Source organism: Haliaeetus albicilla, chromosome 11 (genome assembly GCF_947461875.1).
Source record: "Haliaeetus albicilla chromosome 11, bHalAlb1.1, whole genome shotgun sequence".
Classification (NCBI taxonomy): Eukaryota; Metazoa; Chordata; class Aves; order Accipitriformes; family Accipitridae; genus Haliaeetus; species Haliaeetus albicilla.
Window position 1 is genome coordinate 5017223 of NC_091493.1, and position 12653 is coordinate 5029875.

At 38.5% G+C, this 12653-nt stretch overlaps 1 protein-coding gene across 9 annotated transcripts in view; it reads left to right on the top strand.

The window, feature by feature from the left end:
• The window catches only part of PCDH15 (protocadherin related 15), a 710734-nt gene that overhangs the window by 512761 nt on the left and 185320 nt on the right, over nt 1-12653 (top strand). For 6 of the 9 annotated variants that reach the window (XM_069795896.1, XM_069795892.1, XM_069795897.1 and 3 more), the window contains 3 exons: nt 1511-1531; nt 4835-4969; nt 6117-6266. In XM_069795896.1, coding sequence (XP_069651997.1) covers nt 1511-1531; nt 4835-4969; nt 6117-6266 — 306 coding nt within the window. The remainder of the gene's footprint in view (nt 1-1510; nt 1532-4834; nt 4970-6116; nt 6267-12653) is intronic. The other 3 variants (XM_069795901.1, XM_069795898.1, XM_069795899.1) reach the window with 1 other exon arrangement.

Here is a 12653-nt window from a genome sequence, read left to right on the forward strand (position 1 = left end):
TTCAAAACTTCTCTGTTGGCTTTTCATTCAGGGAGGGGCATGGCCCTTTGCACCTCAACTTGAAAAATTCTAAAAAAATGTTGTAGCACTTTTTAGTGTCTGACTTTATAGTCATGCTTGTGCCTAAGCCCTTGCTTTGTGCAGGGACTGGAGAGCTTTTGGTGGTGATTGAAAGAAATCAGAATTAAAGCACTGCTCGGCATCCATCCTGGTTCTCTCATTAGTCTTTTGACATCTTTTCCTCCAAAGCAGAGATGACAGAAATGGTGAAGAGCTTTTTAATTGTTATTTTAAATCGTACAATTAGATCTTATTTAAATGAACTCACTTTAAAGAAAGAAGAGTTTAAGGACAAAAAATTATTTGTAGCTTGTCCTGGGCAAAGTTGTCTCAGACTGGTTTACCTCCCTCAGGTTTTCAGTTGCTCAGAATTTAGGCTTGATTTGTTCTCCTCCTTGGGATCTGTTGATCTAAGGGGGTTTGTGACTAAAGCCATCATGAAGACTTCTCAGGAGGCTGTGCTTCAGGTTATTCTGATTTTTTTCCAGGTTATTCAGGTTTTTCTGATATCTAATGGTAATGTTAAAGGTGCAGGAAATTCACTGCAGGTGCTGTGTCTTCCTTGTCTATTCCATCCAAGCTATTGTGAACTTGGAGGACCCTGTCATCAGGCCCTGCAGAACTCATCTCGCACAAGTTAGAGAAAAGCAGTGAGATCAGTGCCAACACAGTCAGGTTGCTAACGCCTTGTCAGTGGGACTGAGAATCTCACTTGCTTTCCCTCTGCAAGACTGTGAATCTCAGATTTTTCCAGTGAAAGACATGAGTGGAAAAGATTTTCTACTTTCACCTGGCAGTGAGGAGGGCAAATGCTGGAAACATGTCTTCAACAAAACAACTCTCTTCCATGGGCATTTCAGTGCTGATCATCCTCCCCATGAAGAATGTTGGAAAACCAAGATATGTCATTAAATTATCTTTGTTATCGCTACAGCTTTTTGGACACAAGCCTGTGCTAGCAATCAGGAAGCCTAAGCGGTCCTGATACTCTTGGAGCTTGTTCTGGCTACCCTGGAGAATTTAACAGCCAAATATATTCCCTCTAAAAAGTCCTTGGGGATGTTGAAACACATACAGAATACATGTCATTGTCTGCTCATTCTTGACAATATGATGTAATTTTGGTTTAATCTTAGTAAATTGTAGAAAACCGTTTGCTTTAGGAAGAGCTTGTAAGCCCTTGTGGGAGGAAAGAAGCAGCAGAAATGTAACATGAACATCCGCACAGGCTTTCAAACTTTCAGGAACTTCTCCAGAGATTTTCAAGCAGAAAAAAATCAAACCCATTGTTTATTAAGAGTGCATTGGAGCACTTTCTGTGTCTCATTTTACTGTATTTTTCTCTGTAACCATTTTTTCCCCAAATGTACTGCTTTTATGATGTCCATCAGTATCAGGTTTGTGCTTCTTTACTTGTCCTCATTTTTATATCATGTGTTTTTCTTTGTAGCTTGCACCAGGTGCCATTCCTGTAGGTATTGGGTATATTGTTTGTAAAACTACTTTTTGTTTTAATTGCCTGATTTATTTGGTTATTTCTCCCTGTCCTCCTCCTTTTTCTCTGTAACTGTTGGTGTTTGAGACTGGGACTGTCACTTGTTTTATGAAGCCTGCAAAGAGCCCTTTAAACACATTGGACCAAATTCATTTAGGGCATAAAGTTGTACTGTGATTACGCTGTGATTGCTTTATGTTCATTAAATAATTATATGTCTTTATAGAAATCTTAAGTATTACAGAAAGTATTTCTTTAATTTAAGAAGTACCTACTAGTCAGTTTGAAGTATGTAAACCATATTAGGTTTGAACTGTGTGCTTGAAATGGTCCTTGCAGGTTGCACGTATACTCTTTTGTGTGGATTCTGATAGTTTTCTACTTAAAATTATGTGCTAAACAATTTGTGAGAGACAAGCTAGTCTACGTAACCCAGTAACGTAGTCAGAAATCACAATGCCTAAGTCCAGGCCCCAAAATAAAATGATAGCTTAAAAAATTAAAGTATTGGAAATAGTGTTGGCAACAAAGATGGATTGTTTCCCACAATTGTATTCTGTCACAGATTCTGCCACATAAAATGTTCGCAGTTAAGTCAAGCAGACTTTCTTTCAGCATAAAATGTGATAAAAATGTAAAAGCCTAACAATGCCAAGATTAAGCAATAAATTGCTTTGTAGGTCTGACATGCATGGAAGGTAGTAGAAATAGGCATTGATTGCAGTAAAGGCAATTTAATTTACACATTAGGATAAAATTTCTAATACAAGAATAGCTAAGGAGTAGGATAGATTACTTTGGGAGTGTATGGGATCTCCATCATTGGTTTTTCTCAAGAACAAATTAGGAAAAAAATACTGTTTATTAGTGTTAAAAATGGCATGACAAGCAAGAACTGTAACAACTAATCAGGGTTTTTGTAAATCACATTTTTTACTGACTTTGTAGTGTCTACAAAGTGAACAATTATTGGCAATTACCTTCTGTAATTTTTCATGGAAAAAAGAGATTTCCATTTGCATTGCTAGCTGTAAAATGAATTTTAATTTTACTGAAAGTTGGCATAGTTGCAGCAAAGCTTTAGGCAATAGGAAACCACTCATGTGGAACACTTTGATATTTCTTTCACGTAGCTTTCAGAAACTGAAATAGTTTCTCATTTAAATAGTATAATCTTAGCCTTCCAAAACGTGTGCTTTAGAGTATTGTGGATTGCTAAAATAAGTTTCTCTTTCTCCTTCTGTTGTACTAATCTGTCCTCGTAGTTGTTGATTATGACACTTAGTGCATGTTAGGGTTAGCTCAAGTGTTTATGCCTGCTGTGCTGTAGGGATTGGTGAACTTGCCAGTGGTCTGTTTTCTTTTTTTAATTATGTAGGAATGACAGTAATGACAGGGTAGGAGTTAGCATTTTGGATTCAGGTTGAGAAAATGTTCAGAGAAAGAATATAATGCTACTTTTTGGGATATTTGTTGAATTCAGCTATTTCTGACTGCTTTGTGTGTCCTGCTCTGTATGGGGTGGGTTCTGTAGAATTATGTTGGAAAGAGCTAGTAAAAATACTTTGGAAGTTATGCCTTGTGCGGCCACTGGATTTTCTGTTATGTTTTATTCACGGTACTATTCCTCTGATTCCTCATGTCCACGTTACTTGGGGCAGTTCAAAACAGTTTTTATAGGACTCTCCTAGCCTTTTGTGTTTTGCCTGATCACATTTGCATTACTCTTTTGTAACCTTGCTTCATATAACAGAAATAAACTAAATAACTGATGACCGACAGTAGCACATTAAGTCAGGTTAAATTAACCAGATTACATACAAGGACACAGAAATGTTTGTTGGAATCCTGTAGGCGGTAAAAGGTAATGTAGTTTATTTTAAAATATAACTGTAATGCAGAGTGACCCTTGGAGTCTAATCAGTTTAATAACTCAGTAGCATCTTTAAAGAGATGGGTGAAGATGTTGAGGTATTTCATCGTGGTCGCAATTCATGCTTCTGTCATTTCAACAACACAGACATCCCAGAAATGTGCCTTAATTTATGGGGCTTTTCAGAACCACGAGGACATACAGAGTTTAAACACCTTTTTTGCCAGCTCTGTGCTGGCATCCAGCAGACTGCAGGGTAAGAACCAAGGATAGGAAGTCCATTTTGCAGCTTTGTATCCATCTGGTAAATTCACACTGGAAGGAACTGGCTTGAGGTTCTGGACTTCAATTAATCTCCTTTATTCCCTGTGCAATACAGTAATAACTTCTGATTCTGTCTGTGGCAGAAACATTCCTCCCCTTTCTGCTAGCTGAGATTCCATTTGCCTCCAAATTAATTTCAGTCTTTCTCCCCAGGGAACATTTCATTTTTCTTCCCCCTATTCTTATAATCTGCCAACCATGTTAGGAGAGAGGATGGAAACTGAAGGATGAGTTCCTGAGTGGCTGCTCAGGATATCTCATGAGGCGTTGCCCTCTCTTTATGTTGTCGCATGGTTTTGCACGCAGCATTAAAACTGCAGCACCGCTCTTGGTGCTTGCCCAGTTGTACATGGAGCCATCCGGACCTGAAATCCATTTTCCCAGCAGGCTACCTAGGGAAGTCATGAGTAACAAATTTACAATGCCTTGATTTGCCTTTTTTTTTGTTTTCCCTCTTTACCTTAAAATATTACTTTCTATTGAACATTATACCACAGTTGCTTTACTATGGTTTTCACCTCATGAATGAGAGATTTATAATTCTGCATCAATATATTTTGATTCTTTTTGAGATATAAAGAAGATCACTGAACAGCATCTATTTAGCGATATGCTTCAACCCATGATTATCTTTTTTCATTGCACCAACCCAACTGTTTTATTGCTCCATTAATCAAGATAAGTTTGGGGTTTAATATGGTTGAAGACAAATGCTTGAATCTGGTTTCTTATATTGGTAAGGTATATTTGGCTTAATTATTGTTTTAATGAAAAAAAGCATCATTTAAAACTAGCAGGTACAGGTATTTGTTTACCATTGGGTTTACTTACTCTATAGGTTAAAGTGTATTTTTAATACATTCTTCATCAAGAGGATTGGATTTTTAGATCAGCAGTGTTATTTTTATGGGGTGGGTTGTTTGGGTTTTTTTACAGTTTTGTATATCCGTTTAGTCACAGTATTTGTACTTTCTGCTTATTTAGATATCAACTAAAATAAGCTGTTGCATTGAATATTTGGAAACTTAATGGTATATATGAATTTATAATAAAATGCTCTCTTTTTTTAATATTCTTCAAAGACCAAGGATCCCCAGCTCCATCTCTTTCTGAACGATTACAATACATTTTTCACTGTGACTCAGAGTGGCATCACCCGCTACCTCACCCTGCTGCAGCCTGTCGACAGAGAAATCCAGCAGCTTTACACCTTCTCGGTAAGCTAAATGCACTTGAAGGCACATCAGGCCTTGTTCAGCGCAAATGTTGAAAAATCATTAGCTATAACAGTGTTGTAGATTATTAAAATGGTACAGAAGAAGAAAAACAGTGAAGGATGAGCAGCAGCAATAGCGGGGGTGGGGAGTTGATAATTGGAGTAGTGTGCTCTTCCGAAATGCGTGTGCTTGGTTTGGCGGCAACGTTTTAGATCCCCTACCAGCATCATCTCCATGGTCTCAGGCTTGTATCCTGCTCCTCACCACCCTCCCGTGACACAGTCTGACTCTTTTCTTTTGTACCCAGCATGGCCTTTGAGGCCACTTTTGCCTTTTCTTTTCTCAGCCCTCGAGCTAGGAACATGACACCTGTAGTGGCCTTTCTGCTTTATTTTAGTACAAAATGGAAAAGTAGGCTAACATAAACCACAGCCAGCAGTATTTAAAAAAAGGAAAAAAAACCCAAAGCTTAAATGGACTTAATAGTCCCTCAGGCATTTCCCAGTCTGTGAGTAAACATCTTAACAGTCCTAAAGCAATTTGCAAATGTGTTGTAGGGAAACCCTGTTCTTCTGCAGGGTTTCCCAATCAATGCTTCTGTATTTTCTGTTTGTTTAGTATGTGAGAGGAGAGCTCAGATTTTCTCTATGGAGTAAGAAGGCCTCTAGCTCTTTTAAGTCCCACCTTAAAATGCTGTCTTTGAGGTTTAACATATGTATAGCACGTCCTGTGTATGGCCATGCCCAGGTGAGACTCGCAGTGTTAGACAGGGTTGTGAGCTGTTCAGGCCAGGCCCTGCTCCTTGAGGGTGTTCAGCACAGCTGGGGACGGATTCTGCTCTTCCAGCCATGGGCTGCAGCTCAGATCCCAGCCCCAACCCTGGGAAACAGTTATTCCCCTCTCATTTCTCCTGCTAATCTGACACAGTATGTTTTAAAAGTGGTGTTTCATTTTGCTTTTGCCCTGAATCTTGCACACTGCAGGCTCAAGCTCAGCTGCAGCCTCCTGTAATTGTAAGTGCAGACAAAAATGAAATATTGAAATGCTGATTTTTAATTGTCATACTATATTTTCTCATAGGTGGAATTGTATTAAGAATACACCATTAAAATATGTTCCTGTTCTGCTTTTTTTTTTTATCTTGAAGATGACTGCTTCTGATGGTGTACAGGAGAGTGTCCCAGTGACAGTCAATATCCTGGTGATTGATGCAAATGATAATTCCCCAGCGTTCTCCAATATATCATACAATGTCAAGATTTATACAGATATGAGGCCTGGGGAAGGCGTTATAAAGGTAATTTCAGGTCTTTTTATTAGCTTTGTTAACTCAGTTTTTGTTAGCAGTAGATGGGCTTGTTAATACAAATTGGAAATGCACTGAAAACAGCTACAAATGAAGTTTCTGTATCTCCATCCACTTTATTAGTTATGTAGCTATTAAACAGTTGCTAATACTGTATGATAGGCCTGTCTTAGATGTATAGCTGCAGTCCAGCTCTTTCATCTGAAGTTTTACAAAACCTTTTCATCTGAAAAATCTCAAAAGAAAAAATTATTATCCTGTATTAGCGGTAAAACGTTTGGGGAGAACAGATAAACAGTTCAGTAGAACACAACCAGAAATGTTTTACCATGTCATAAAACCTTTTGGTTTTTACAGAACCCTAAGTCATTCGTTTATAGAGCAAATGAGCAGTGAAAAATGTGTTGAACACGGGCCCAGAGAGAGAAGCAGTTTTAATTAAAGTTTACAAGCACTGATTTATGTTTCAGTGTAGACTGGAGGTGAATTGTGGTTGCGCTGCAGTTAATGTAAAAAAGGCTTTTTTGTGCGGTATTTCTTCTAAGATCTCAGCCATGCTCCTGAGTGCTTCCAGTCTAGGTGGATGAGAAGACAAGATACTGTTAGTGGAGGTCGGCATTCAAGGGTGGTAGAAGGCAGTGGGAGTATTGGGGGAAAAAAAATTCATCAGCCAACTTCAGTAGTAAAATACCATTTTCTGAAATATAATCAGGAATTAAGCATTTGAAGGTAACAGTGATTTAACAGTATTAGGAGAGAGGTCAGTGTCTGTTCTGGCCTATGCTCTACTTGGGCTGTATTGACTTGCCACGTTTGCTATCTTCGTTAATATTATTCTTGTCTTTTCATCAGTCTGGGCTCAAGTGCTTAAAAAGCATCAGTGAGAGCCATGGGGACATTTCCAGCAAGATCTGAGGGAAAGATAAAAGTTTTAAACATAATTAAGTTCCTTCAAGCTATGCACAAGGCTGTGTGGAAAAAAAAATAATAAAAAGAGACCACATATTGTTGTCCTGAACGAGCAAAAGGCAGGTAGAGCTCAGGAGCTCTGCGTAGGGTTTGACATCAGGAGCTGTATTTGCAACATCTCGTAAACTCCCAACTCCCTGGATAAACATGTGGATTTTGTGATACAATACATTCACTTGATATTTAAGGTACAGACATACATACAGTGCTGAAAAAATTTAAATCAAGTTTTTTTTCCTAAAGGTTAAGCACTCTAGTCCAAAAAGAAATCATTAGGGTTGTCGCATGGCCTTTGTTGTGCAGGGCATCAGGCAAAGTAGCGTGCTATGGATTTGAAGTATCTGAGTATCTGTATGTTTTTTCCCTATTAAAGGTGCATGTGCCAGGAAATGTGAGGCGGAAGATGTTGCTAAATGAGATTGCAGCATGTGTGAAAAGAATGGTTGCAGTACCCACAGCTGGCCTTAAGGATGCTCTGAGCTGCCCGAATTGTGTTTATGATACTTGGGATGAAGTAGAGCAGCTATTGTGCTTTTCTAAAACAGCTGCAATGCAAAAGTACTTCTGTGTTCAAAGGGAACATGCTGTTCTAAGGGTTATACTTTCTGGTGATTCTACTGCGAATATTTTCAGAACCTGGAGGCGTGCAAAGAGCAGGAGTACAAATTCCTTAGTAAATTGTTCCTTCTGGGAAAAAGCAAGAGGGCAGCTCTGCCATCCGCGTTAGCCTGTGCCACCGCTAGCTTAGCAGAGACACAAGTTACTTCTTCGTGAGCAGATATGGTCTGAGAAACTATTATGTTCCTGTTCCTCCACTGCTCATTGCAGCAGTTACCTTTTGCCTCCCCACACTGACATTGCATAACTGCTTGTATGAAAAGCATCGATCAGATCAATGCAATTATGCAGATTAGAAACACTGCAAGGATGAAAAAGAGTAAGGGCAGAAATGGTAAGAAGAAGAGTTTAGATGTGACTATTGTGCAGAGCATTTGAACTTAGCTAATGCCTGAAGTAGATCTGGAACAGGTCCCTTTTCTAGACTGACACTGTGAAGTTGGAAATGAGCAGTGGGAAGGTCAGGTCTTAAACTTGCCTTTGCTAAAAATTAAAATTATTTTGGAAAAAAAGGGGGTTGAGAGTGAGGTTGTTTTCCCCTATTCCACGCTTCTGTCTGCAAGGTCAACACGTGGTTACTTTCAGACTATGATCTTATAATGTGGCCTAGAGGTGGAAGGTAGAAAATTCTGGCTGTTTTGGGAGTGGAGTGGTTTTTCAACTAATCTTACATTGCCAGATGATCTGAGTTTATAAACAAACTGACATAAAAAAAAGCTAAGTCATCTTAAGATTTCTGCGTACTGTGATAATGCCAGTAATAATGATTTCAGGCTGCTAGGGTATATGGGAAGTTGCTTGCCTTGTTATTTTGCCCAGGCTGCAGGCACCGAGTCTTTCATTCAGTGTTATAGGACTGTGAGAAATGGGATTTGTCTTGTGGACTTATGAGTAGCCACCGAGTCTGTGGTGCCACAAAGAGCCATGGGTTTCCGTAGGCCAGGAAGGTGGGTATGTGCTGCCAAATCACTGTTTGCTTCTGCTTTATAAATACCTTCTCAAATGGAAAACAGGGTTTGGTTTTTTTTTGTTTTTTTTTTTTACTGCTAATACAGTGATTTTGATGACATAATTAGCTTGCTCTCTGTGTATGGAATAAACTCATCTTGTAACTCTATCTCATCATTGGTTTAAGAATCATTTGAGATTCTTTGTTGGGAGATGATGATCAGCTTTGATAGCTCCCAGTGGAAAATGACCCAGGTCAGATATGATTAGTCTATAAAAAACATTTTCTCTAATCGGAGAAAGTAGGTTAGAGAAAGAGCTCTGACCTCAGTGAATCTGTACAATCTCATAATCATTTACACATAAGCACTGGCTTGCACTTAACTCTCTACTCAGACTTATTTTCAGAGAAGATCAAGAAAATATTTCTCTTGTAAAGCATGTCACCTTTCTACAAAAATGCAAATTTCTGCATAGCAATGTAAGTGCTCTCATGTAGTTGCCACTTTGATTTTATTATCCTGAGGGTAATAAGGGATTAAGAAATTTTTTTTCTTTTTTTTTGCTGAGTGCAGTTGCATGAAAATGTACAAGTAACCCCAGTTTGTGCCTGCTTGTTGTCCCATTTTGTGGGAAATTATTTTGATTTTACTCCTGGAAAAAACACCCAAACATATTAGTTAACAGTTTGGACTGTGTTTGCTGTCTGGGACGCTCTTAAAAAAAAAAAGTAGAACAAAAAATCCTTAGGCTCTGCTTGAAAATAACCACAAATAGCAGGAAAAAAAAAATCCATTACAAATTAAATTCAATTCCTTCCCCCTCCCCCCCCCAAGTGATTAGAGCAAGGCATTTCCCTTCTTTCCCTGTTGCCTTTAAGAGAAGTCAGCAAAACAGTGGAAACAAATTTGTGTGCTACTGAGTTGTATTCGTTTCATCTGGGAGCCTGGTGGTGGTTGGTTATCTACCTTTTGCCTTCCAGTTGTATGTGTTAGCTGCAGCTTTGCATGGCTGCTCGTGTATTTTTTAGAAAGTTGGTGGATACCGTGATAGAGGAGCTTGCCCCCTTTATAGGAATGACCTCCCTCCACTTTGTGAGGATACAGAGTGGAACATGAAATCTCTGCTCCCTGACTTCTTGTGCAGGAGCTACGGCAATACCATCGGGGTGTTGAAAACAGAATTGGTTTGGGAAGTTTTTATTTCAGTTGTCTACTCTGAGTACTTGTGAGATTGAGGCCTTGGTTGAGGAGAGTGTTTTCTCACTAAAGTTTAAATGTCTGTCTATTCTGTCCCTTTCAGCTTGAGAATTTCTTATCTGATTTTTTCCTTCTGCTTTTATAGCTATTTTATTGTGCTCTCTGAGAGAGACAATAGCTGATTCAGAAATCTGTCATTTAAAACATTTAAATGTGTGGTAAATAATAATAATAATCACTAGAAAGACTGATTAATACTGAATGGGTTAAAGTACTTAATTCCATCTTTTTTTTATATTACTATAATTTTGCTGTCCTGTTTTCCACTTTTCTATTAGTACTTTCTTCCTATGATTCAGGTATTTAAACTAGTTACGCATTGATGTTTAGAGTATTCAGCAGCGATGCAGTAATATTTCACGAGTAATTTAAATCCACTCTGTTTCTTTAGACATCTCTCATTTCTATGTACAGCATAAACTATGCAGCACACAGAGAATATTGAGCAAGAAAATGAGAGAGCTGAGAAGGGGCAGAGGATGACAAAAAACATTTTCCACCCAAATCTTTGCATAAATTTGCCTGAAGGTCAAAGATTTCCTTGGCTCATGAAGAGCTTTCATGTATGTTCTCTTTACAGGAAAACTCCTGAACAGGCCTTAAAAGTTATATGCTGTTCTTACTCTGCTTTAAATTTATGAAAACAAAATAACCTATTTTAATTTATCTGCGTGTCTTAATTTCTACCTCATTTCCTATTGCAGAGGTATGACCTGCGTTCAAGGGCTTTTTGTAAGAACAATTAAATAACTCCATGATTGAAAATGGAAAATAAGCTATGCAGTGGCTTAGTGCGTTACCTGTTCATCTTGTGCAAGCTGAAACAATTCTGCCCAAGATCACCAGTGCAAGTTAATTTGGAAGTCCTGCCCCAGATCCTGGTTATGCAGAGCACTTAACTTCATACATCATGGCATAAATGGCCATAGTGCTGAAGGTCAGAAATGAAAGCAAGAACATAAAACATGGTAAAACTGCAGGCAGTAAAGTTTCTATCACTTATCTCTTGCTCACAGTAGAATTAGTCTTGAGCAGTAACAGTACTTTCAGTTGTACAGGGGGACAAATTTTATTTAGAGCCATTAAATAAATACCTTCCCTGGGACTGTTTTGCCGTTACCTCAAAGGCGGCTTCTCAGTGCTGGATCACTTTTGTCTCTTTTAAACTGTTTCTTTTCATTCCTTGCACATGTGACTCAAGCCATCCTTGCATATGGACACATACTAAATTGTGTATTAGAGACACATTTGGGTATTTGCAGCTTGGCATGCGGTCCTGGTTTACAAGCTCTAAAACATGCATCTTGCTATAAAGCCAGAGAACAATTTAGAAGAAATCTTTGTAAAAGTCATCTCCATGTTTGCATTTCTCAGTAAATGTACCTGTATACTCAAGTAAAAATAATGGATAGAGACTTAATGAAATGTCTGAAGAAGATACTGAAAAAGTATTTTGACCTACTCTGATAGTGTTACATTTTGTTGGCTCAAGTTCAGGAATATCTCCATCACAGTCCTGTTCGCCCCTGACACATAGAAACTCATTACTGCTTTTCCTAGTGCAACTAATGGCTGAGTTGTACTGCTGAGTCCTTGAAGGATGAGGAGGGTTGCCATCTAAGTTCTGGCAGCCCAGTGTTTTTTCACTGGTGTGCTCCTTGGGAGAGCAACTCTACTGTCTCCTTGACGCTGTCATACAACATAAGTGTGTCCTGATTGTGGCTCTGGAGCCTTGTACTCGCTTGACTGGAACACTCATTTCAAGGACAGCTGTTGGGAGGCGAACCGGCATGACTCACAATTTCTGCAGGATTTGCTTTAGATCAGTACGAGTCAGACCACCTTTGGTGAACACGTAATCTGTTGAAAAATGTAGGGCTACTGGAAAGGTTGGTAATCTCTTTATCTGTTCAGGGCAAGGTCACTAGAAGTGTCGCTGTGGAAAGGTTGCAGGTCAAATGTTGAAGCTCAGTTTCCTCCAAGTATAAAGCGAGTCCGAACAGAACTTATGTAGTGACCAAGAATGTGTCTTTGTAAGCTCAAAGGCCGTCATTGTAAGTCTCCTTTTCCTTCCAAGAAAATCAATTCTTGCTGCAGCAGAATATGCACCTATTTTGCAAACCTTTCAAAACATGAAATGTTAATGTAATGAAGCTGATACTGCTGGATGCAAAAAGTTTCTTAGGAAAGTAAAATAAATCTTGTTTTGTACTTCTTTCTGTATATTTTGGACTGTGTTTCTCAAATCTTGTTAACTACGAAGCTCTATCAGTCTGGGACAGCTGGAGATGGAATTTATAGAACCATATATTATGGCAGCTGTTAAACTTAATTCTATTTAATTTGGGGTTTGATTCCTGTTTTTGCCCCCAAAACGTTATTCAAATCACTTATCTTTTCAAGCATTCAGTATTTGTAATTTTAATTAACCTTATTAATCTATGTATTTGTGTAGTCAATTAATTTCCTTTTTCATGTCGTCACAGTAAAAACTGGCCGTGTTCCAAATCCTGTCATTAAGTACTTAGGACCTTGTATTTTGCATAAAGCCTTTATTTATCTTTTTGTGTGTATTACTTTTGAA